Source organism: Spea bombifrons, chromosome 7 (assembly GCF_027358695.1).
Source record: "Spea bombifrons isolate aSpeBom1 chromosome 7, aSpeBom1.2.pri, whole genome shotgun sequence".
Taxonomy (NCBI): domain Eukaryota; kingdom Metazoa; phylum Chordata; class Amphibia; order Anura; family Pelobatidae; genus Spea; species Spea bombifrons.
Window position 1 is genome coordinate 4156551 of NC_071093.1, and position 25335 is coordinate 4181885.

General features: G+C 44.7%; 2 protein-coding genes across 2 annotated transcripts in view; one reads left to right on the forward strand and one right to left on the reverse strand.

The window, feature by feature from the left end:
- Positions 1-523: 523 nt before the first annotated feature.
- On the forward strand, positions 524-18520 carry RAB3GAP1 (RAB3 GTPase activating protein catalytic subunit 1). Its single transcript, XM_053471508.1, has 24 exons — positions 524-558; positions 661-716; positions 1602-1677; positions 1893-2025; positions 2292-2370; positions 3027-3143; positions 4853-5018; positions 5712-5811; positions 5891-5972; positions 6110-6178; positions 6381-6454; positions 6847-6939; positions 7121-7290; positions 8405-8500; positions 9082-9254; positions 9646-9700; positions 10293-10646; positions 15181-15318; positions 15480-15707; positions 16042-16138; positions 16220-16323; positions 16415-16530; positions 16900-17002; positions 18070-18520. Exons 1-24 carry the CDS (start codon positions 541-543, stop codon positions 18301-18303), a joined length of 2931 nt encoding a protein of 976 aa, XP_053327483.1. The 5' UTR covers positions 524-540; the 3' UTR covers positions 18304-18520.
- A 5120-nt stretch (positions 18521-23640) lies between these two features.
- Positions 23641-25335, reverse strand: part of ZRANB3 (zinc finger RANBP2-type containing 3) — a 42119-nt gene continuing 40424 nt past the window's right edge. Inside the window, exons 19-20 of the mRNA XM_053471425.1 lie at positions 24721-24852; positions 23641-23920 (exon numbers count right to left, since the gene is read on the reverse strand). Of these exons, the coding sequence (XP_053327400.1) occupies positions 23822-23920; positions 24721-24852 (231 nt within the window). The 3' untranslated portion in view covers positions 23641-23821. The remainder of the gene's footprint in view (positions 23921-24720; positions 24853-25335) is intronic.

Below are 25335 nucleotides of genomic sequence, written 5' to 3' on the forward strand. Positions count from 1 at the left end.
TCCCCTTACACCATGTAATTATTCCTACTGTTCCACTTCATATTACTGACTCTGCCCATCGTCATGTTATTGCCACTATACAATCTCATCATGCTTGTTATTGCCCCTGTCCACAGCCCCAGTGCTGATGTTGCCCCTGTCCACCGCCCCAGTGCTGTTGTTGCCCCTGTCCACCACCCCAGTGCTGTTGTTGCCCCTGTCCACCACCCCAGTGCTGTTGTTGCCCCTGTCCACCGCCCCAGTGCTGTTGTTGCCCCTGTCCACCGCCCCAGTGCTGTTGTTGCCCCTGTCCACCACCCCAGTGCTGTTGTTGCCCCTGTCCACCGCCCCAGTGCTGTTGTTGCCCCTGTCCACAGCCCCAGTGCTGTTGTTGCCCCTGTCCACAGCCCCAGTGCTGTTGTTGCCCCTGTCCACAGCCCCAGTGCTGTTGTTGCCCCTGTCGGGTATCTCCGTGCTGCGTTTTCCCTGCTCAATCCGCAATGTTTTCTTCTAGTTCCGGTTTCCCGACATGCCCCGCGCTGACGTCACCATTCTCCCAAGATGGCGGCTGACAGTGATGTGAGTTTCCAGCTGTGACTGGCACGTCAGCAGCCCTCTTGCCCGCCCTGTGCCCGCCGTTATTGCCACTAACCCCTGTTTGTTTGTGTTCTGCCCCGACAGCCCGAGTCCGAGGTGTTTGAGATCACAGACTTTACCACAGCCTCCGAATGGGAGAGGTAGGTGAGACCCTGCCCTGGCAGCACACCCGGGGGCATCACCAGCTGGGGCATCAGTACCCCAATACCAACCTAATCATTAATACCCCCGTCACCAGCCTAATCATTAATACCCCCATCACCAGCCTAATCATTAATACCCCCCATCACCAGCCTAATCATTAATACCCCCAACACCAACCTAATCATTAATACCCCCAACACCAACCTAATCATTAATACCCCCAATACCAACCTAATCATTAATACCCCCCATCACCAACCTAATCATTAATACCCCCATCACCAGCCTAATCATTAATACCCCCACCACCAACCAAATCATTAATACCCCCATCACCATCTTAATCATTAATACCCCCATCACCAACCTAATAATTAATACCCCTATCACCAACCTAATCATTAATACCCCCCATCACCAGCCTAATCATTAATACCCCCCCATCACCAGCCTAATCGTTAATACCCCCGTCACCAGCCTAATCATTAATACCCCCACCACCAACCTAATCTTTAATACCCCCATCACCAGCCTAATCATTAATACCCCCCCATCACCAGCCTAATCAATAATACCCCCCATTACCAGCCTGGCCGTTTGAGGGAATGGAGAATTCAGAAAAAATACACATAAACAGTCAGTGAGAAATATCTGGTGGATAATAATGTTTCTTATAATATTTCCCGTCTCTTCCTGTTCTTCGGATACTGAGACGTGGCGCGCCGTATCTGCCACAGCATTGTGGGATTTGAATTGCGGAAGGAATAGACCAAGTTACTGGTCAGCGTTTAATTGCCGTGTTAGCCGAGGGCCAGCGCGGCCCCTCTCGGAGAAGTCTCTCCGGGGCTCCTGGAAACGTTATCTCGATTTTCTGTTTGCAGGTTTGTTTCCAAAGTCGAAGAGGTTCTGAATGACTGGAAATTAATTGGGCAAACGTCAAGGAAGCCACCAGAGAAGGTGCGTCTCACTACTCGTTTTATTAGAGATTTAACGGTCGCCTCTCAAGTCACATGACCCCATTTACTATATATATACATATATATATATATATACATATATATATATATATATATATCAATGGGGTATTGTAATGTTTCACCGCCGGCCCCATACGGAATCGTGTTTTAATCTCCATGTTCTGCATCGCAGTAACTACAAGGTAATCGTTTCAGGGTGAATATACCACCGGCGTTTGGGAAGAGAAAGGAGATGAAGTTTCATTTGCAGACTTTAAGTTCAGCGTCCGACATCATTATCTGGTTCAGGAAACGTGCGAGAAGGAAGAGCTGGAAGACTCGGGGGAAGGTGAGTATTATAAAAAAAAAATATCTCAGAAAAAGAGCCAAATAAAAGGAAACTTGCAGATGAGAAGAATTTCTGGGGTTCTGGGGTCGCGTCGTACTTTTATAAGCATTTGTTATCTGCTGTGTTATGGCGCTGCGGTGTTAACTCCTTAAAAGTGCGTTTCTTCACTTTTTTAATGATGTTCTATTGTTCTGATGGTGGTATTTGGTGAGAATCGGGTAACTTTCTAGACCTCTATAAAGACACAGATACATTATGTTTTCCAGAATCCCTCCCTGTCTGCATGCAAGATCTGCTCTCCACAAACAACGACTTTCCGCCAGTCGCTCACTGCCTGGTCCGATGGTACGTATATACATTCTATCCCGGATGGACCAGTCTTTCTTGCAATGAAATGCTCGCTGCAGAGCGTGACGAGTCCTTTATTAGAATCCCCTTTGAAAGGAGCCATGAAGACCAAACATAAAAACATTATACTGTATTTCCTCGAATATAAGAGCAAATACCCTGGGGAAAAAAAACGGTCTTCTATTCAAGGCCGACCTCAAATAGAGGTCTGACTATAAGACTAAGATCCAGATCCACCGCAGCGCTGCAGGGGACCTGAATCCTCCTCTCTTGCAAACTCCATTAGGTGCTGGGGCTTCTATGACTGAGCCCCAGCATGACATGACCTTCCAGCACACCATCATAGAAGCCCCAGCAGAAGTGCCGGGCAGCAACAGAGGTTATCTACGCGCATCATGCAGATGTTCACCAGCTGCCCCCGCTAGACACCAGGGAGTATGGAGCATGGGGGCAAGTCTGGGGATGCAGTGGCATATCAGGGGGCTAGAGTTGCAAGGGTCCTTCAGCCTCCCAGCAGAAGTGGTAGAAGCTAATACACTGAGAGGATTTAAACAAGCATGGGATAGGCATATGGCTCCTGAATCTGAATAGGGCCGATCCGCCGGCAGATTCTATGTTTCTGATGTGAGGACACATTCATTTTTGACCAACAGGTACGGGCTGCGTGAGTTTGTGGTGATCACTCCGGCTGCTAACGATGCCATCATCAGTGAATCCAAGTGCAACCTTCTGCTGAGTTCGATTTCCATTGCTTTAGGAAACACAGGATGGTGAGTTGTGTACAGTAACGCATCCATGTCTATCATCCTCGGCTTTCTGCCCCACAGCTTACACTGACTCACAATGCTACCTCTCAAGGCCGGGGTCCTTCCAAGATGCCTTTACTTGACTACATGGTTACAAGTAAAAGGCTTGCACAGGTTGACAAACCTGTGGTCAAGCAGTTCTACCATCTATATCGAAGGGCAGGAATTCTTTAACTGCGCAATGGCGCCCTCTACTGTAGGACAGGGTGTACTGCCATACTGATGGAATTGCAGGGATCTCAAAGTACATCATCAGGCATAACTTTCTATTGGGAAGACAATGTTACTGCCCGGCTGGCTCATCGTTTGCTTCCCTCTGATGGCGTCCAACAGGTTCTTCCTTCCCTTGCAAAACCTTCTCTCGAATACCAAATGCTACTGGAAATCAGAACATTTACGTTAAGCCTTATGGATAAGATGGGCTGAATCGAAATGCTGCTATCTGGCACCTGAAAAAACACGTTTGTTTCAGCTGTTGGATTAAATCGGGGGGCAGCCTGAAAGGAGCTGCAGCTCTATGATGCTTAGCTAGCCATAGACTCCCTCCTTTTAAATGTGAATGTTTACTGGGCATCATGGGAGTAGGAGTTCCAAAACAGTTGAAGAGCCAATTGATGGTCTTTATACTATTATATCCCGGCCATAAAGTTTTTGCAATTAAAAGTTAGTTTTATATATTATTTAAGGCAGAAATAGAGAGAATCCATAGGTTTGAATCGCAATTTTTTCTGCAAACTTTTAGCCCATGAGATGTTTGAAACCCCCCCAGGGCTTTTCATCAGCTGGCTCAGGGGTAAATACGCCGGGTTATCCTCTGGAGTTTTTAGTCTTGATTGCCGAGTATCTCTTACCTCTCTTCCCGAGACCCCTGGCTATTATTTCTCTCGCTTAATGAATCATATTTTTGTCACAGGATCTATAAATAACAAGGATGCATTATATTTTATTACAGCTGCCACATCAGAACCCAAGGGAATAACGTGGATGGCTTTTGCTTCAGGGCTGCTCTCCTCTCCTAGTTAAATATGCACATAATTTAATTTATAAAAAGTGCTGGGATAGTAACCTAAAATATGCTAAAAACGTGAGTTCTTCACAGAGGGCGCTTAACCCTCTGTGTCCCATGGGGGTGTCATTGCTTTGCTTATTAATACTGGATCAATTAATTATAAGGTCTTGATGAGTTAATAATTTAAAAGGGAAAAAAACATTTCTGTGATATCTATTTGCTCAGTATAACGGGGGTCTGCAGGAATAGTAGGTATACACATTTGCTTCTGGCACTGAAAGGGTTTAATTAAAAGTCCCCCTATGTTTCCACGAGTGCGAACACGTGCCTTGCGATTGCCTTATTCTATTTGACCTTTAGATTCTGATTTTTAAAACTGCTGAACTAGTAGATTCATTTTCTTTTTAATTAAGGAAGAGTAACTGATATCGTTAGACTGGTTGTGATTTATACGTAATGTGTTTTCAAAATGACATTTTTTAACATTTTCTTTTTCTGCTTTGAGGTAGAACGCTGTGATTTGTGACACTGCCCATGTATTCCAAGAAATAAAAATACTTAAAAAACCAACAAATCATTAATTCGCTCGGTTTAAAAGTCCGGGCGCTGAATTAAGTGTGTTTACGTCATTGTAAGAATGTATTTGTTGCTTGTTGTTTTTCAGCCAGGTTCCACTTTTTGTGCAAATTCATCAGAAATGGAGGAAGCTGTATGTGGGAGAATGCCAAGGACCCGGGGTTCGCACGGACTTTGAGATGGTTCACCTGCGGAAAGTTCCCAATCAGTACACGCATTTATCAGGACTCCTCGACATCTTCAAAGCCAAAATTGTACGTAACTATAACGAGCTTGTTTTTCCTAAAAAAAAAAATCCTCGAGTAGGAGAAGATGAAAAATGTGTACAGAGAGCAGACGAAGGCAAAGCCAAGCAGAAATAAGCCTTTTTTGCTGCCTTCGAGTTATAAGGCTTGTAAGTGGTGTTTAGCAGTTCTGCCCCCACAGTCTTTCTCCCTGCGCCTGTACTCATTAAATAGTCGTGGTATTTTTAAGGGACGTTCTTGCTATTTGAGGTCATATAGAAACACTGCAGAATCACTCAATAACCCCCTTCCAGGATCTGACGCGTGCAGCTGTTCAGGAAGAATGTATGTGCACATGCACATGCGCCGCAGCGGTGCTTGAAGACAGGAGGCATATGGTGTAGGCATAAAGAAGCTTTATTTCTAGGCGAAGCAAGACTCGCTTTACTTACCTGGATGGGGGGGTCACTTTTGGACCTGGAATAATGTAACAAATTTCTCTACTCTATTACCTGGTGTAAAGAAAGGACATTTTTTTGCAAACCTTATAAAAAGTGTCACTTTAAATGTCTGACATGTATATTATTATTATTATTTATTGTTTTTATATATAGCGCCATCAAATTCCGTAGCGCTGTACAATGGGTGGATAATATCATTATGTGTATCATGATGCGTTACTCCAGGCTTTCCGTTTCATTCATGTCATTTTCCGATCCGCAGGGATGTCCTCTGACCTCGCTCCCCCCTGTGAATATCTCCATCCGATTCACTTACATCTTACAAGACTGGCAGCAGTATTTCTGGCCCCAGCAGCCTCCAGGTGGGGTATTTTGGACTACATCACTTGATGCTCGTCGCGTCTGGCATTTTATTAAATGTATTATTTATTATTTTTTTAGATATAGATGCGTTAGTTGGAGGAGAGGTCGGAGGGCTGGAGTTTGGGAAGCTTCCCTTTGGTGCCTGCGAAGACCCAATAAGGTGAGGACCTCATAAAACGTATATAAAGTCACCTATAGCATTGGAAGTAAATCCTGTTCTGAAACTTAAAATAATATCATGGTTCTGCGGCTTGTTTTACTGATAACGCCATATGTTTGGGTTTTTTTTTTTCTTAGTGAACTTCATTTAGCAACAACCTGGCCTTGTCTGACGGAAGGGATCATTGTGGACAACGATGTGTACTCGTAAGTTGTAGAGCATTTGTAGAACTCTGATAACACCTTCAATATGATGAGGTACAGACAGTCAGGTCTGCCCCGTCTGATCGCTGGCGCAGCTAAAAATGGAAATGTCTCCTCTTGACCAAGGGTTATCCTGTCCATGCTGTCAAAAACATGTATTTTCAACTTTTGTTTGCTTGTAATTAACCATTTATCATTTTCATAGAGACCTTGATCCACTCCAGGCTCCCCAATGGTCTGTCCGAGTTAGGAAAGCCGATAATCCTCAGTGTTTGCTGGGTAAGTGACCATGTTTTTGAACTTCTTAATAGAAAATATATATATTACATCAGGGGCGTCCAACCTGCGGCCCTCCAGCTGCTCCTTGACTACATTTCCCATAATGCTCTTTCAGTTAAGTAGCTGGGGAGGATGGGAGATGTAGTCCTGTAACAGCTGGAGGGCCGCAGGTTGGACGCCCCTGTATTACATGTTCCTACGGACGCCAACAATGCGATTCCAGGATGTTTTTAATCTTTGCACCCGTCTGAAACATTTCTGTGGGCACACATCAGATGGTGTTGTATGAAACGCCTTCTTGTGGTCCCCACCGTGTTTTAGATTAATGAGTTTGGAGTTTAAAGAGCCGGAAAGTGACTTACTAACTAAATAAGTACATTTTGATCTGACAGGTGATTTTGTTTCTGAGTTCTTTAAACTTTGTCGGCGGAAAGAGTCCACGGATGAGCTCCTCGGAAGATCTGCCTTTGACGACAATGGAAAAGGTAACAGAGTTTGTGTCGAAGTACGTTGATAGCAGCTCGTAAGAGTTAAAGGTGCGCCTAGAATGCCTGATGGGCACAACTACGCCCAGCAAAATGGTGAAATGTATATTATAGACATTGTTCTGTAAACTGAATTAAAATCTGTTCCTGTAAAATAAATGTTAACGTTTTCTTCACACAGAGACGGCTGATATAAGCCAAGCGCTATCCAAACTGACCGAGCCAGCTCCGGTCCCCATTCACAAGCTGTCGGTTACCAGCATGGTCCACAGCGCTAAGAAAAAAATCCGTAAGCACCGCGGAGCAGACGAGTCGCCTCTCAGTAATGACGTCCTGAACGCCATCTTATTTGTAGGTTCCCAAACAGAACTTTTTTTTTTCTCTCTTTTCCATTTTCTGTGTATTTTTATTGTGACCCTTATTTTAAGAAATGCAGCTTAGCAAGTAATTCATGTGTTAATTAGCAGGTGTCGTAGCGTCGCCTGAGTGCGAATTAATCATATCTGTTGTTTACCTTGTTAACAGCCTATCTAATGGATGAGTGAAATCTGACAACCTTTTCGGGGCCTGTTCACTAAAAAGGGAGTTTTTAACTCCCGGATATCAATCTGCGTTATGAAGGGTAAATACCAGAGAGCTTTTCCTGCAACAGGAGACGAGCTGGCGCCTTGTGTGATACTTAAATAATCATACATATAATTCTTAATGACAATTTAACTATGCATTATACAGGGCCTGCTTATTCCTTCTTGCAGGAGAATCATGCTGGGGGTTGCCCTTTGATAATGCATAGTGATATTGGGGCATTGAAGTCTTCTGCTCCGTGAAGCTTCTCTTTAGTGAATAGACCCCTATGTCATCTTTCTCATCTTCATCTCTGACAGATAATTTGAAGTTTCTGTTGGGGGGAATCGTAATATTTTGCAGCAACCCTCAAAATAGCAAAATATCTCAGTTAGATGGGAATTTAGGGTCCAGTCCTCATAACCTCATCTTGGGACCGTGCCCTCCATAACAATAGTCCGTGAGACATGGAGACAATGGCACAGATAGCGCGTCGCCATACTTTGGGATCTCTACAGAGTGCATGTAGAGAGAGAGAGTATGTCCGACAAATGATCCTGGCATAAAAAAAGGTAGAAACGTCAGAACCAGTAACATTATCGTAGCATAAACACCCTTTTTAAGAAGTGTTTTGTTGATCGGACTAATTGGTTTTCGCACAATGCTAAATTCCTACAAAAAGATCCATTTCCTTGTTAATTTTCCTTGTGGTTACATTAAAAAAAACATTAAAGGAATTATTTGCAATTTAGTTTTGCAAAATCCGCACAGTTCTGTGCCGTTTTTATTTCAAATGCCTTTTGTGTTATAATTGTATGCATTTTGAGACAATTTCCTTAGATTTAATAGTGGTTTATGTTGTCGGTGGACCTCACAATGTACTTTTTTCTTTCACAACCAGTTCCTCTTCCCCGATGCTAAATTGCTTGATGGATCAGAAGCGAAGCAGAGCACCTTCGCTGGAAACATCTCATCTCAGCCCGAGAGTGAAGACTATGTACGTTTTTACCGATAAAGGGGGTGAAAGACATTAAAGAGATGCCATTGTTATTTCTTGCACTCTGGGTCTATAGTTATTGCTTTATCGGCGGATAAAACTCCGGTTAGCTGATGCGAGACTCCTGCCAGCTTTTTCCTCCATGGGGTTTAATCTAACAGCTCTGCGGTTATTTCTAGTTAGCTGTCCTTCTGTTGTCCCTTCATATGGTTAATTCCTTAAAGGGTTAAGTTCAAATGCCATGGTTTTTGGACCTGGTTGAACGGCGCTTAATAAGCCGCCGAAGATCAGCGTTTAGATGTCTGTGACTTAGACCAAAAAAAAAATTGAATTTAGTTCAATATATTATAAATATATTATACATATATACTATAAATGAATAATGTAATACAATCATCTCATTTAAATGACAATTGTTTTATTCCCCAGACGTTCCGTTCAGATCTTGTTTAATATACGCCATCTGTTTTTGGCTATTTGACTTACTAATTCCAATGCTTCAGTTCATCCTGACATATTTTTAGCCCATTAATATGTCGAGATTATAGATGCGCATTCTGATTGTTGCTTTGTGCTCACAGAACCTTTACAGCCAGCTGAAGTCGGCCCCTCCGGACAGCCTGACGTACAAGCTGGCCCTGTGTCTCTGTATGGTCAACTTCTACCACGGAGGGATGAGAGGGGTTGCCCATCTGTGGCAGGAGTTTGTGCTGGAGATGCGGTATAGGTGGGAGAACAACGTTCTGGTCCCAGGGTGAGCATCTTTCAAACACGTCCTTTAATTCTAGAATCATAATCACGCGTTTCACGTCCATTTATTCGAAGGGGAAGTCCCATCGAGCAATATTTTTCTTGGAGCCTTAAATCCAGTGCCGTATAAATCTGTGCAGGTTAACGTCCGAATACATTTCTTATATCTGCAGCCTCAAGGCTGCCATTTTTGTCAGTTGGGTGAATTTCCCTGAGCTGATTGTGTGTTCACCTGGGGGGTTACATCGGAGCTTATTGATTCTGTCTTTGTCTAAACAACAATTGATTGCTTGTCTAACAGTTTGAGCTCAATTTAGTGCTTGTCTTGATGCAAAAATCTTCAGCATTTTAGTCATAGCATTTACTGAATTTATTAAATTGAATGTATCGTCTAGGCTAGCAGGCGGACCCCCAGATCTCAAGTGTTGTTTGCTGCATCAGAAGCTCCAGGTAAGTTATTCATTTGCTGTGCATACTTGTATCATATTATTATCCAGCAGAGCCTCCCCACCCTGCACTTAACACTATCCAGCAGCCTCCCCACCCTGCACATAACACTATCCAGCAGTTTCCCCCTCCCCTGCACATAACACTATACAGCAGCCTCCCCACCCTGCACATAACACTATACAGCAGCCTCCCCACCCGGCACATAACACTATCCAGCAGCCTCCCCACCAGGCACATAACCCTATCCAGCAGCCTCCCCACCCTGCACATAACACTATCCAGCAGCCTCCCCACCCTGCACATAACACTATCCAGCAGCCTCCCCACCAGGCACATAACACTATCCAGCAGCCTCCCCACCCTGCACATAACGTTATCCAGCAGCCTCTCCACCCAGCACAAAACACTATACAGCAGCCTCCCCACCCTGCACATAACACTATCCAGCAGCCTCTCCACCCAGCACATAACACTATCCAGCAGCCTCTCCACCCTGCACATAACACTATCCAGCAGCCTCTCCACCCTGCACATAACACGATCCAGCAGCCTCTCCACCAAACCTCCATCTGATTCTCTTTTTGTTCCCCAGATGTTGAACTGCTGCATTGAAAGAAAGAAGGCACGTGATTATGGTAAAAAGGGGATAGGTGCAGACAGCTCCAGCGACCCTTCATCCAGCGCAAGGGATCCAGGGGAAACAGAGAAAACCAAGTACGAAGTGGGAAAGTCCTGGGATTCCTGGAGTGACAGTGAGGATGAGTTCTTTGAGTGTCACAGCGACACAGAGGAACTAAGAGAGAGTGGACAGGAGGTCGTGAGGAAGACATCAGCCAAAGACGACTCAAAGGAGACTGCGATGCTGAAACCAGAAGGGCGTTTGTATCAGTCTGGGAACCTGAAGTTGTTAAGCACAGGGGAACCGCTCTATGTCCCGGTAACACAGGTAGTGCCTCCTTTACTTGTTGTAAACGCAAAACAAATGCAGTGGCCCGGTACTTTTGTCATTTTTATGCTAGTAGTTAATTTTTTCCCTTTCTCATTTATTATGACCAATATGCCCCACAGCTTACCGAAAAAAGTGTTATTTTTGAATCCATCATAAAGAAGTTTGTGATCATTTTAAATGTGCCAACATTATTAGAATAAGGTGTAGATGCCCACGCTTTTAAGATCTCAGCAGTCCCATCTTTAGAAGTCACTTTGAAATATTTGGGGCAATATATATTTATCACATTCACAAAAGGGTGAACCTGGTTCAGCTAAGAGCGGACGGCACTTAAATCACCGAGCCTGCTGCAAATCCCAGCACATTTCAGCTGACTTGGCATTACAGAGGAAGAATCTCCATCATATCAGACTGCTCCCAACCACGAAAAAGAGGCAAATGATTTGGCCCTCCTGGGCCGCAGTCCTTTTTGGTATAGTAAACGAGGAGGTCCACCTCGAGACTCACCTTTACTGTTGGGGAAAAAAAACCCCAAGAGATCCCACCCTATGAAAGAGACAGCAATTAAATCCCCCGACCCATGAAATACCCATCAGCATTTCAAACTAATCCTGTCCACAAGGGGAGTCTAGAACCACAATTTATGACAATTTTCCTCATTTTAAATGAAATATTCTGACATTCCCTGGTGGCTGAGCAGTCGCATAGGTAGAACGTGTCTATTCCGGGTTCTCTGATCATCGCAGGCGGTCGTTACAAGATATAATCGATAGTCCGTATTTAAAACTCATTGAGCCTCGCGAACCCTTTCGTTCTGCCATTACTGCAGCCTCCGCCGCCTGCGTTCAGCACTCATTAGATTCAGCTTTGCTGGTTACGTTAATATGATCATATCTGTACATGTGTAGATATATGGAGATATGAAGCTTACTCCGATTTTAACATAAATTTGGGACGTTTGTGATGGAACCACAGAACCGCCCGATTTCCGCTTTTTGGGAGGATTACACGCTATAGAACTTGTTTGAAGCGCTTTGTGTGTAATGAGCTATATTGCTGTTCTGACATAACAAGCCTGGGGGTGACCTCGTAACAAGTAAACGTTACCCGACTGTCCTCTCAGCCGTCGGTAAAGCCGTGTTAGGTACATCTAAGATCGGGATGGCTTTTCTTGGTGTTTTTCTGTAAAACCCCCATTTTGAAGTATATGTACACTACCATTCAAAAGTTTGGGATCACTGAGTCCTTTTCATGGAAAACCAGGAAATGTCTGTCTGTAACGTAATTGCAAAAGGGTTTCCAACGATCAATAAGCCTTAAACTTGGATCGGCGAACACCACGGGCCATTGCAACACAGGAGTGATGGGAGTGATAAATTGACCCCAAACTTTTTGTTTCTTGGAATGGGGGGCATTTGTGCCGCTTGTGGCAATTATAAGGACAACAGAGGGGATCCCAGTTTTGGTCAATGGCTATTAATTTGGGTGAAATGGTTTCTCGATGATCACCGGCATTTCCATAACCCCTAATTCGCTAAACTATAATTAAAGATGTGTAGCGGTTTTGGGGGGTTTACTTGTGTTTTTCGAGATTGCATCACATTTTCGGATGAAGCTGCAGGAGGATTACGCCGTTATGTGAAATTTTCTGCTTTATTTAATTCACAAAGCCGTCAACAACCCAATTATATGTAATTCATAAGGCAGCCCCCTCTGTAAGTGACATTGTCAGGGGGTGTTGTGACAGTTATAAATTACCTTCCTCCGGAGAGAGAGAAACAATGCGGATAATTAGCCGACACAAACCTTAGACGCTATAGGAAAACCAATTTGCGAGTAAACCTTTCATTAGACGCGCTTGCCGTTTATAAATGTACCTGCGCTTGAGCTGAAGCCCATAGGGGTTAAAAATCAGCTAAACTGGGACTCCATCCAATCGTAAAGGACAAGAAAAGTCACCAACTTTTGTCCTCCGTTCATTGTCCTCGTATATCGTCGGTGACGTTCTGCCCGAGATGATTGTGGCTGAATGCAGATCCGTGTCTGGCCAGGAGGTGGCGATGGAGAGTCCCTGTATTGTCTCTTTTACGGGACTGTATTCTTTACAGGCCATGGAGGGACGCTGCTGTTTCTGGGGGAGTGATAGGTTCCTGGCGAGGGGGCGGGGCTTCACCAAGGTTTTATGTGATGTTGTGGCCTATTGGTATTTATTTATAGACGTATAAAAAAGGAGGATAAAATATTTTATGTTCTACTGCTTCTCCTGTTCTCCGGGTCTCTGGGTTATGGGAGTAGTATTTAGCCACGCCCGCTCCACGCCCTGTTCCCCTCCCACCCCATGCTGGTTGAAAGGTATCCACGGCTGGCCCTACCTCTATAGACAGAAAGCTCCGCCTATGTATGTTACCCTGCAGTGTTGCATCTGAGTAACTCATACATGTACCTGGGATCTTCGTGAGGGGCGGGGATAACGATCCGTGGAGGTACTGCTGGGTGGTCGTAGGGGTGGAGCTAGCGCCAGACGTGTGAAAGGAAATGGGTGGGGAGTAGGTGGTCCGCTGTCCATAGAAAGTAACCAGGAGACCCAGGGAAGCCATAACTGCAGCAGAGACTGTTCCCGAATTAAACGTGTGCTGATAACACGTCTGTGAAATAGTCCATGGTCTCTGTATATAAAAGTAACTCAGCCGCTGTCTCCAGGCCTTCCGTTCCCCGGCTTGATGCAATCTAATAAAACTCCGTCTGCAGACAGGACCCGCACGTCTCACTGTACCCCAGAGTGGCATACGCGCCGACTGCCCCGCTGCGCCCTGCCTCTGGCAGCTTCTAAGCCTGAAATGTCATGTATTTCCTGGCGCTAATGACTCCCACCGGAGCTGTCCCCTGAAAGCCCCCGTATTGTTTGTCTTTTATCCTATTAATCTGGAGCAATAGCTCCTCCGCCCCATTTGTTCTTCTAACAACCTAGATCAATCGTCCTATTTAAAGCCCTGACCTCGCGCTTCCCAAAACCCTTTGGTTGCCAGGCGGTTGTCGGGGTCCTCTGTGGTTTTGAGGGTTAATATCCTCTTCCTAGTCGTGTAGCCAAAGCTGTCGCCCTATTTCCGGAGTGAAACCTTTTATTTTTATAATAAACCGTAATAGTTCCAGTTGTATCGGGGGTTTAAATTCAGAGCTCTCGGTATCAGAGTTCTGAGTGCAGCAAACCCAAGTATTGGCCATACTGTGGCTATTCTGTAAAATAAATGTAATTAAATTCCCAATATATATATAAATCTTCTTTTTTTAAATGAACCGCGTGGGGGTCTTCTAGCTGCTTAGCGTGCCGAGGCTCTCTTGTACCCGCGAATGTCCCCGGGGGGTCTCTGCAGCCGATATCCGCTCCGGCCTCTGTGGTTATTATATATATTTTTTATTATTATGATGACGTAAGGCCATTGACTTTTACCGGCGCATTATTCTTTTCCATAGTAAGCAGAGCGTATGGATCCCTCCCCTCCCCCCACGTTTAGCATCAGCGGGCCTGCGGTTTCAGGAAAAAAGCACCTTTGTGCAGCTTCGCCCCCTGCTGGTTGAAATGGCGTAAGGGGGGTATGTTTCGTTTCATGCTCGGCTTGACCTTTACCCCGGGAGGCTTTAAATACAATTATGGATCAGCCGTCAGATTATTTTTCATGCTGCTTTTTTTACTTTATTTTTCTTTTGGCTCGTTTAACATCAAAAAGAATTCAGTTTTTTTGTTTTGTATCTGGGGTCGGGGACTTGTGGCTTCAGAAGGCTTTCCTCGCTCTTTGTCACTCAGAAGGTTCAGATAATTTTGCTTTTATGCCTTTCTGAGCTTTTAAAGCAGATTCTGCCCCCCCCCGAAAGAGAGCTTTTCACTAGTTCCCGTAACGGAAAGGGTTAAAACCATTCACATAGCGTGTTAAAGGGACGCTCCCGCCATTATCTCAGCTGAGACGTCCCTTTAAATTTTCACGCGGTCCCCCCAACCGACCCACAGGTAGCGCCAAGGCCACCGTTTCTATCTGGAGGTCCTCACCCTGGCTGCAGCGACCCGGAATACGGCTTGAAGCCTTGTGTGCGACGTTCAACTAATTGAAAGCTCACGCGGCTCGGTAACCCAGACTTTCAGTATTCAGAGTAAAATCGCTGTCACCGCTGCCTGCTTTGGCTACAACCCCCCCCCTGAGTGTCAAACTGTCTCCGTGTCAAACGCGACCCCACAAAATGAGCAGATTTGCGTCGGGGTAAAACGGCTCTAAAAACAGAACCAGCGCGACGAGCGCTCCGTAACGAGTCAAATAAAAGGAATAAAAAAATAATCTCCGCTTATCAGACCTGGAATTCTTGTTTTTAACTTAAATTAAAAAGTAAATCTCGTCGCAGATTGGGAGAGCGGAGCTGCCCTTGTTGTTCCAAACAGTATAGAGCTTGAAAGGGTTAAAGTTTGTAGCTTAACGAAGCGCTAACGACGTCCTCCGGGGATACGTTTTGGGATCCCGCTCACACGGCTCGACTTCTTTTCCAGGAGCCGGCCCCCATGACCGAGGATTTGCTGGAGGAGCAGTCGGAAGTTCTGGCTAAATTGGGGACCTCTGCTGAAGGTGCTCACCTCCGGGCGCGCATGCAGAGCGCCTGCCTGCTGTCTGACATGGAGTCTTTTAAGGTAAGAAATCTGCGTTTAAGTGGAAAAGCAATAATTATCTTCTATTTTTTTTGTCCTAAACATAGCAGTTTAAAAAAAAGTATAAAATACCGGAATCGTTCATTTTAAATTTTTTTGCCCTTTTCTCCCTTTTTAAAAATGTATTTTTTATTTTTAAACAGGCCGCTAACCCTGGCTGTGGTTTGGAGGACTTTGTCCGGTGGTATTCCCCGCGCGATTACGTCGAGGAGGAAGTAGTCGACGAGAAAGGCAACGCGGCGATGAAAGGAGAACTTAGCGCCCGAATGAAAATCCCAAATAACATGTGGGTGGAAGCGTGGGAGACGGCCAGAGCCACCCCGGCGCGCAGGCAGCGGCGCTTATTCGACGACACCAAAGAGGCAGAAAAGGTGCGGAGGATGATATATATATCGGTATTTCTGTATCAATAAGTAACCAAAACCCGTGGATTATATCACGCAGCTTCCTGATTGGCCAGTTCTTGTACTTTGTTACATTATATTAATGACTCGGTAGAGAAGAATACAAAGTAACAATAAGATTCCGTTTGTCGATATATAAAGTTATATATAAAGTTAATAACAGCACATGTGACGATGTACTGGGACAGAAGGGGGTCCTGCTCTGAATTCTTCCGTGGGGGTCACGAAGTCCTACGACCTTTAAGTTGTGTGATTGTGATATGACCGGAGGAGGCGATGCTTGACGGGTTCTTCGTTGTAGGTCCTGCACTATCTTGCAGTCCAGAAGCCGGCAGATCTGACCAGACACCTTCTGCCGAGCGTCATTCATGCTGCTCTCCTCAAGTTAAAAGAAGAAGGTGAGCGGCTTTCCCGCGGTATAGTAATAAAACTGTAATAAAGCTGCGTCTTCTCACGCGTCTCTCCCGTGCCGTCTGCAGAATCCGACGAGGAGATTCCGTCCGTTAAAAGGACGATAAAGCAAATCATCTCGCATGCCAGTAAAGTCCTGCGCTTTCCCGGGCCGGACGACAAGAAGCTGGAAGTGAGTATCTCGCCGCTTGCCGTGTGTCATGGGGGGGGGGGTTTCGGGATCGCCGGCCGGCGGCTTGGTGTAAAACGTTTGTCGTCTTTAGGATATCATCGGCCAGATCCTGAACGCGGAAGCCAACATCGCGAGAGCCCGATCGCTAAAGGCCAAGTTTGGAACCGACCGATGTGACAATCCAGAAGAAAAGGAGGATCTTGAAAAGTACGGCGACATACATGCTGCGTGCGGCGACGCTTATTCTGCCTCTTAATAAATATTAGTGTAGCTGTACATGCGCGCTAGAGGTTTCACCCGGTTCTCTCATTAAGTCACATTAGCAACCCTTATCCTCCTCCTGCAAACTTGGAGGTCCGATGAACCCCAAGAAGATCCGTTTCCGTCGCCACATCAGCGCGTTGTAAATATGTAGGGCTCGTCGTCTCGCGCTCTCCGTCTGCCGCTCCAAACAGCTTCCCAGGTGCCAGATTATCCGTTTCCATACATTTTTCTCTCTCTCCGGATCGATATCTGGCTGCGCTGCTCAGAACGTCTCTTCTTGTCAGGAATCTCTTGATTTCTCCCCTCTGACAGGTTTGTGAGCTGTCTGCTGGAGCAGCCGGAGGTGCCGATCATCGGGGCAGGGAGAGGACACGCCGGAACCATCATTCACAAGATGTTTGTAAATGCGCAGAGGGTAAGATCTGGCAGAAGAATGCGGCTGGAATTCCGATGCGGTCGGGGCTACAAATCCCAGTAAAGCGAGTAGAAACCCATATTTTCCATATTTTCATCCATTGGTAAACCTACCGCCGATATATTTCCGTATGGATCGGCAAAAGCCGCGCATCCATAGCTGGTTCGGTGCCGGTGGAGGTTGTACTCCTAAGGTTAGTGGACATTGTGTCTGCGAGAAGATATTTTATCCTCATGGAGGGTCTCCACTGACCACCGACGAAGACCCCAAGCTCCACGCGGGAGCCTATGCCTAGCTAACCACACTGAGAGCTCATTTATGGGGTAATTCTGTCATTCTTAGTGAGTCCACGGCATGTTGCACGTACTAAAACCTGTCTAACCCTTTCCTGCCCATCCTAGACTTGATTTTGTTTCTGTCTTTATCTCCGTTTCCTTTTCTCACCTTTTCTCAAGCTGACTGAATCTACTGATGAGGTAACGACTAGAATTTCCACCTCATTCCCTCTCATTCAGTAACCTTGACGCTGATCTGCTGAAGTTTGCCCAAATACTTACATGCACGAGCATTTCTACTAACCCTGAAAACACAATTTTTTTAAATTCTTTTTTTCGTTTTGCTAACATTTACCACCCACTAATTTATTCATGAGACGCGAACGGCTAAGAATCGAGTAAGAGTACGTCGTCGGACTTCCTGAAACCATTTTCATTCTCCTTGACGGTGAATCAGAAGAGCATTTACACCCCATCATTGATTAGATACCCTTTTATTCATAATGCCCCAGCGAGTAAATGTCTAATGCAGTGCTCGGGTTCACCCCAATGTCGGGATTTGTTATATCTTTAACCCCTTCGTGACAATGCATTGTTTTTAATGGGTTTAAGGACAACCCATTGTCCTTAAGGGGTTAACCGTATTACTCTTCTGTGTTTGATTGTGTTGTTACGCCAAATAGTTTCACCATCGGAAGTCCTTTGGGTATAACTCTGGCAGCAATAAAATTGTAGATTTTTCATAACGCCAAGCTTCTTCATTTTGTGCTAACCGATATTTTTTTATTTAAGGCTGCAACAATGGCGCCTGTGGAGGAGGAACCCAAGAGGCCCGGCTCCTCTGACGATCGTAGACTTTCTGGGTCGGACTTTCCTGCCCCCGCAGGCCGTGAAGTCATCCTGTGTACCAGCGTCCCCAGGCCGGCGCCGTACTCCAAAGTCCTGCCCCAGAGAATGTACAGCGTCCTGACCAAGGACGATTTCCGGCTCGCCGGCGCTTTTTCCTCTGACACGTCCTTCTTCTAACGCCGCACTCCAAAGTGTCATCGACTTAGGAGTATCACCCTCAGCTTTCAACGGATCGCCATCCATGTGCCCCCGGCAACCGTTAAATTATAGCTCGATAGCCGACACTCAAACGGCAGTTCCTAGCCTCAAACCGGGGAGCTGAATAACCGATATCGGAAACCGTTTGTAAAGTAAGAAAGTTTTAAGCGAATAAATGTAAATGCGTGTTTCTTTACATCCCTGTAAACCCCGTGTTATTTCACATGCCTGTAAAATGATAGCATGCGTGATGCCCCGTGACCCGCTTATGATTTAACCGCTAGCCCCTGGCAGGCTACTCGGAGCTTCTGCAGGGATCAGGGTTGGTTTAAGGGTTTATCGTGATGTACCTTAAATTATTATTATTTATTTGTCACGGTATTTAATGTTTCTTGATATGCGAGGAAAGTGGCCTGGAAACTGCCCAAAAGCTTCAGAGAAAATACTCAACAGACCTTCTGTTAAAGGTATTTTAAAGGGGCTGTCCCACTTCGAACGATCTGGTACCGAAAGAAGAAATAAAAAAATAATAATTGGATTCCCGTTGCAATATATTAATCCTTAAACCAACAATGCAAGCTTGTTAAGGGAACAGACTTACAGCCCATCAGAACCTTTTTAGTAACAAAGGGGTAAAACCAGTCAGTCCTTGAAAAGATTCTGCGACATTGAGGTGTAACAGGGGTGATAATTCTGATGCTTCGGTATAAAACTGCTGCGGGGCTGCAAGAAACAGCGGAATTCATCATCGCTGTGGACCCTACAGCAACAACACTTCACTGAACAAATATATTGACTCTAATCATAATAGAAATATGACTATTTTTCCTTTATCAATACTTTGCATGTTTAGACCAAATCTAGCTTCTTATCGGCTTAATCCAGATAATGCTACATTTAAATCAATTTTCAGTCCAGCACAGAATACTTCGTGTAATTATTTTAATGCCACAAAAAATCTCAATGTTTTTATTAAAGCGCTTGCAGATGGTTATACCGTTTTGTGCTCTATATGTGTGTGTGTGTGTGTGTGTGTGTGTGTGTGTGTGTGTGTGTGTGTGTGTGTAATACACACACACATACACACATTCATACACATATGCACACATTCACACACACGCATGTAAATCCAGCGTGGAGTAGGCATCGTATATCATCTCAGGCCCTGGAAAGCTCCAGCATTAACAGTGACCCCTCTGGGGTTATCCGAGAATATCAATGGGAACAGAAAAAATATCAATATTCATCTCTGCTCGTTAGTGGCAATTTACAATCTGAAGGCATTTTTGTACCGCATGCGCGGATTGCGTATGGATTGCATATGGTTGTCAAAACTGCATTTAAAAAAAACCCCCCAAAAACTCAGGTTCTGTGCATTAATTGCTCGTGGGGACGGTTTTTACTTTTTCGTTTTCTGGGACGGGTTTTCCAATCCCAATGAATAACAAAACACAGAAAATATGTTGGAAACGGTTAAAGTGTAATTGCAAATATCTGTCGCTTTCAAGCCATGGCTAAAGGCTAAACCGGCTGCTTCGAATTAGTTGTTTTTTCTTAAATATTCTTATATTGTTCCACTGAATTCTTGTTTCTAGAGACCGCTATATGTTCTGGCCGGGTATGTATTCTTTTCCTTCCTTATACATATATGCAAGAATTAAATGTTACCCAAACTATTTACAACGCACTTTACTTAGATGGGGAAGCTGGCATTTTATGGAGTATTTTTGTGGTTTATTAAAAGTGTATCATAAAAGCTCTTTTTTCTTGACGTATATTAAGTATAAAGTGGAGTAAAAAGGTATCTTTGTAATTGTACAAGTTTCAGAATAAGAGCTTAAAATGCTTATGGGACAGAACAACGCTAAAATAAAATGTGGAAAAAAAAAACCATGCTCAATAAAGTAAGGTTTTTATTTGGAGTAAAGCAACTTATTTTTCATTGTATTCATTGACTATTCCTCTTAAATTAGAAAAGGAAAAGTCCTTCTACAAGCTGCTTCAAATAACCCCAACCAGTGGCACCGGCTGCTTGCAGACAGGTAGGTTTTGGTACTGGATATATGCGCATGGAGAAGCTTTCCCAATGGTGCAAGGAAAAAAAAAAAGAGGAAAGAGAGAAAACCGAGGAAAGAAAGGAGAGGAAAGAGGAGAAGAGAGCATTTAATAGGCTGAACTCCCTTTAAAATCCCACCTTTTAAAGGGTTGGGTACCAACTTCTTACAGCTCGTCACGCTTACACCTTAATTCTCGCTATACGTGGCACAGTAAGAATGCCTGGCTGTTTGATGTGTACACCTTTTGGTTAAAACCTTTTTATTAACCAATTTTGTGAGAAATAAGATATATTTACCTGAAGCTCACTGGGTTTGCCCCGGGGCTTTGGGGATCCACCGCTGTTTAGCAGGTCACCGGGTCCACGTTCCAGATATATATATATATAATTAGAGTTTAATGGGCTTTTAGTATTTTATAATTGTCATTTTTATTGCCCTTTGAGCAGTTGGCCTGGTTGGGGTCTCTTCCTTAATCACCCAGAGCCATCTCTCCACCATCAAGGTCACTTCTTGGAGGGAAGCCTCAGGTCAATTGACTTCATATTCGGGCTTTAATTGTGGGTTTTTGGACCAGAGACCTACTTACAGCCCCCAGATAGAGTAGAAATGAGGGTATATCATCTCCCAAGTGACTACGTTGTACACAATCTGCCCGTATCCGCGATTCAGCTGATGGCAGCATGAGCTAGAAATATCATCCTATCCGCCGCGGATATGTCCGTACGTCTCCCCAATGGACGGACGAGTAACGATGCACGTGGTTATTGATGTACGATATTAGATGGACTAATAACTCGACCCTCCTCCCCGGTGAACTTCAGTGATGTTATTTCAGTGCTGGTGACAGATATAACCTTACCGTGTTTGCTGCCATGGAAACAGCTCGGAAATATAGACTTTAAAGCCTGGAATGGTGTTTAAAATCATAATTTTTATCTTTAACACCTTTACTGCCAGGAAGAGCGGCGCATACAGTGTGCTTTAAAATAGCTCTAATTATTCTATAAAGACTTTGTTACAAAGGGTAAATGGGGCTATTAAGGGTTGGCGGATTGTAAGCTCTTTGGGATAAAGTTAGGATCTAAATTGTTTGTAAGAGAAGAAGATTGTGGTGATTTACAGAAATTGCAAGATTTTAGAGCAGAAACGTGAATTATAGCTATTTAGAGACCATTTGGGTCATTCATTAACAAGTATGTTGTAGGCAAGTCGAGATGGAAGCTTTCAGGTCAACTATTTAACGGCTGAATCGCCCCTGGGTCATGCAGGGTTAACAGCGTGAAATTTAATTTATGATATAGTAAAACCCAATGAATCAGATGGCAAACTACGTTACTCAGATCTGCAATAAACAATCTGATTTTTTGTTGGCTAGAATGTTGGTGTTATAAGGATTCCATTCTAGGTGAAGTAGGAGGGGCTTAATAATAGCCCTACCCATTTTCAGGCAAGCCCATCTCCTTTTTGCTCAAGCCCAACCCATTTTAACATAGACACAAATAATCTCCCGACAGATCCCGTCAAGTCTGCCCGTTTCTCCTGCTGTAAAGACTCAAACCTTAATCAGTCGTTGGTCTCGTCTTAGATTCAGGAGCCGTATGTCTATCCCATGCATGTTTAATACCCTCACTGTATTAGCCTCTACCACTTCTGCTGGGAGACAGTTCCACTTATCCACCACCCTCTCTGTAAAGTAAAGGAAAAACTCACCTATGTACAGTTTAAAAGGGAAAGGTATTGTAGTCTTGAGGTTCTCGCAGACCCTGGAGATGGTGGGAGGGAAGCGATTCCTAGGTAGTTGCATCTTTTGCCCCATGGTAAAAAAACAGCCCTGTCTGTAAATATGCTCACTACAGCAGGGAGGGTGTTAAAAAAAATAACTGCAGCGCATAGCAGAATAAGAAAAAAGTGTTAAATGTATCGAGTTGATAAAGCAGCGTCACATCACGTTCCAGTTCACAAAACTCAACACCTTGTATATCAGAGACGGAGACGTGGAAAACGATGCCAGAAACAGGTGATTGCCGAGCAGGGGTGTGAACCGTTGCATGCGATTTATACAGAGTGTCAGCTTTAATTGGGAAGGTCGGCTGTATCTCGGCTCAGAACCCCGGGCCGCTTCGTGGAATTAATCACTCCTCGCGCTGGAAACGTCGGGGCGTCTCAGAAGGAATCCGCCTGTTCGAATGGTCAGTCCGCGTTTGATGTCAGAAGCCTAAGACGGCTTCCTCTGCTACTGATGGGATTTATTAACAAAGCTTTTTTGTGTCATCAATCTGTTTATTCAATAAAAACGGTATAAATTGCTGTGTTTGTCCTAAGATCCCCAAAGACATTTTTTTTCTACCAGTTCTTTAATATATTCTACGCGTTTTACTAAAGAAATAATAAAAAGAAAAAGGGGCGCTTGCAGGTCTTGGTAATAATTTAGGAATTTATTCCAAAGACACCGAGCAAAAGATAGGCTACCTTATATTCCAAACGATTATCTGTGGGCCCTCAATCTTCCAGGTCTTAGAGGCATAAACCAGATGTTTGCGACAAAGTTTTCCTCTTAAGGTCGAGCCCAGCGCTCTCACCCTGAAACTTCTGCCTGGGAGAGGCGTCACTGACGCGGTGTAACTACCTTGTGTGTTGTTGCCGTGCTCGGTCTTGCTGCAGTGAATGACTTTTTACATTAAACTGTCTTCAGTAACCTCACCGTTAGGGAGCTTGGCTGTTCTCACCCAGTTTTATTTTACCCAGATTTTATTTCCAGCTACGTATTAAATTGATGATCATTAGAACGTGTTTGGTATAATTGTTTAATCATTCAGCTAACTAAATGCCTACGAAACCCCTGTCCAGTAGGCCTCGAGCTGCCTGTATAGGCGTTGGACACAGAACAAAACGAGGTACCATTATGGCTATTTATTCTTAAAATGTACCTTCTGTGTCCGCAGTACATATAATGCCAGGGGAAGCGGGCCGGGGGCTTTTACTGAAATAAAATGAAGTAAAGAAATTGCAATTTGCTCGTTTTCTTCTCATTGCAGCCTGGAAACGGCCACAATCAGGGTACAGTCTGGGTCTCCGAGAACGATTAATTCCCGTGGGGAGAGTTTAAATCCTGCTGGTCCCGTGTTCACCAGGAGTACGGCAATGGAGGGTCAGTTAAACCCAAAATATAGTGAGCGAGGGGTTAATGCATTATACCAATTACTTTAGAGCTTTGCTTAAATAAAGCGGGGTCCGGTTAAGGCGGCGCGTTTTCCAATCATTCAACAAGAAATGTATTTTATTTGTGACATTGTTACTGTATACAAAAAACATCCAAAAATCTAATCAGCCCTGAGTGCAAAACAGCGGGGATAGCGGGCATCGCCTAAAATATTATTTGATTTGGAATTTACAAGGGTAACAGTCCCCAGGCAGCGAACTCAATCCGGAACCGGGATCTTCTAGGCTTTGGAAAAGAATTTCGTGATGTCCGAGCCGTACTTCGAGGCCATGGAAAGCTTCTTTGTTCGATTTCTTTCTTTAGCTTGTTTGGCTGTCCTCTGGAAAGCAGAAATAAAGGCAGGTTGAAGGGTCAAGCTGTGCAGGGAGCAAAAGAACAGCACAAAGACCCGGAGGTGACTACTGTGCCGTCTATTCTGAGTGATACCCGCGTGGGGTGGATCCGAGTGCCTCCTCTTGATACACGCGTGAAGCTGTAGCGTGTAGGGTTAATGTGCCATCTTGCATATTCGCTTGTTTAGTTCTCCTCTCTCTGCTGGGTTCAACAAGGAACCTGGCGATGCTCTGAACTCATCTCTATGGGGTTACCGAGAGTGTAAGCGAGGCGCAAAGCGGTAAAGGTAGAGCAATCAGCAGGAAGGCGCTCGTCTATTCAGTCATGGGATCAGAAATAGACGCCGCTGCTCTGCTTGTACAAAGTCAGAGTCTACGGTGACCGCTCCGGAGACGAGAAGCTGTATTATCGGGGGTCCGATATCAATCACAACGGACTATTAAAAACGTCATCAGCCTTCCCAACGCCAGCGTCGGAATCGTGTATCAAACGCTTCAGGTCCTTTTAACATTAGCTGAGGCACGGCTGTGACACGGGCCCGGCTACGAGGCGTCTACGTGCTGCCGGAAACTTATGGGTCGCCCTCTGCCAGATGTTCCCAACACGGAATTCACCCACAAAACCGTCCAGACGTTAAAAATAACGCGTGTGACAACGACATAGAAACGTGAAAAGTAGCAATGTGGTTTGATATCAGATAATGCAATTAGAGGTTGTGTTGTATTCTAATTATTTTTTCTCTAAATAATGTGATCCCAAAAAAATGACAAATGACATCATTCCTACCTCTTTATGACAGACGGTGCACAGAGTCTGCAGGTTGTCCAGCGAGCACTGCCCTCCCCCGCCGTACACGGGTCTGATATGATCCACCTGCCAGAACTGGCCCTCCGTGGGGTTCTTTATCAGCTCGTTCAACTAGGAGAAAGAAGCCACAAAATGTGCCGGGGCGTCCAGATTATCAGTTATAAGGCAGCTCTATAACACGCCGGTCCCGTGCTTTATGTCTCCAAACGTCATATAGAATGGAAATAAAGCCACCGAGAGCCGTAACGCTGAGACAGGACTAGCGTATTCACGGCTTCTCGAATGTTACTGCTGGCACCCAAACGCACGCTAAAAAAACCCTTAAATGATTCACTTTGTTAAGTCTTATAGCGAAGGGGTTGGTTACATCTGCACCGTATAACGCACCAGGCCAGCTATCTATATAATAATAATAAAAGTGTCGTTTTTACAATTCCTACGTAATCTCAAAAATAACAGATTGATCCCAGTATCAGTGGAAATCCCAAAAACTGTGAGATGATAAATAACACGTTCCTAACGTACAGCTGCAGCCCCAAAAACGTCTCCCTCCTGCGCCCAATTTAAATGTATTGTGTATTCGCTGCATTATTA

Excerpts from the sequence above, each read along its gene's own strand:
- RAB3GAP1 (XM_053471508.1), top strand. Across the intron at positions 6,179-6,380 it reads GTGGACAACGATGTGTACTC|AGACCTTGATCCACTCCAGG; the intron begins GTAAGTTGTAGA and ends TCATTTTCATAG. Across the intron at positions 8,501-9,081 it reads AGCCCGAGAGTGAAGACTAT|AACCTTTACAGCCAGCTGAA; the intron begins GTACGTTTTTAC and ends TTGTGCTCACAG.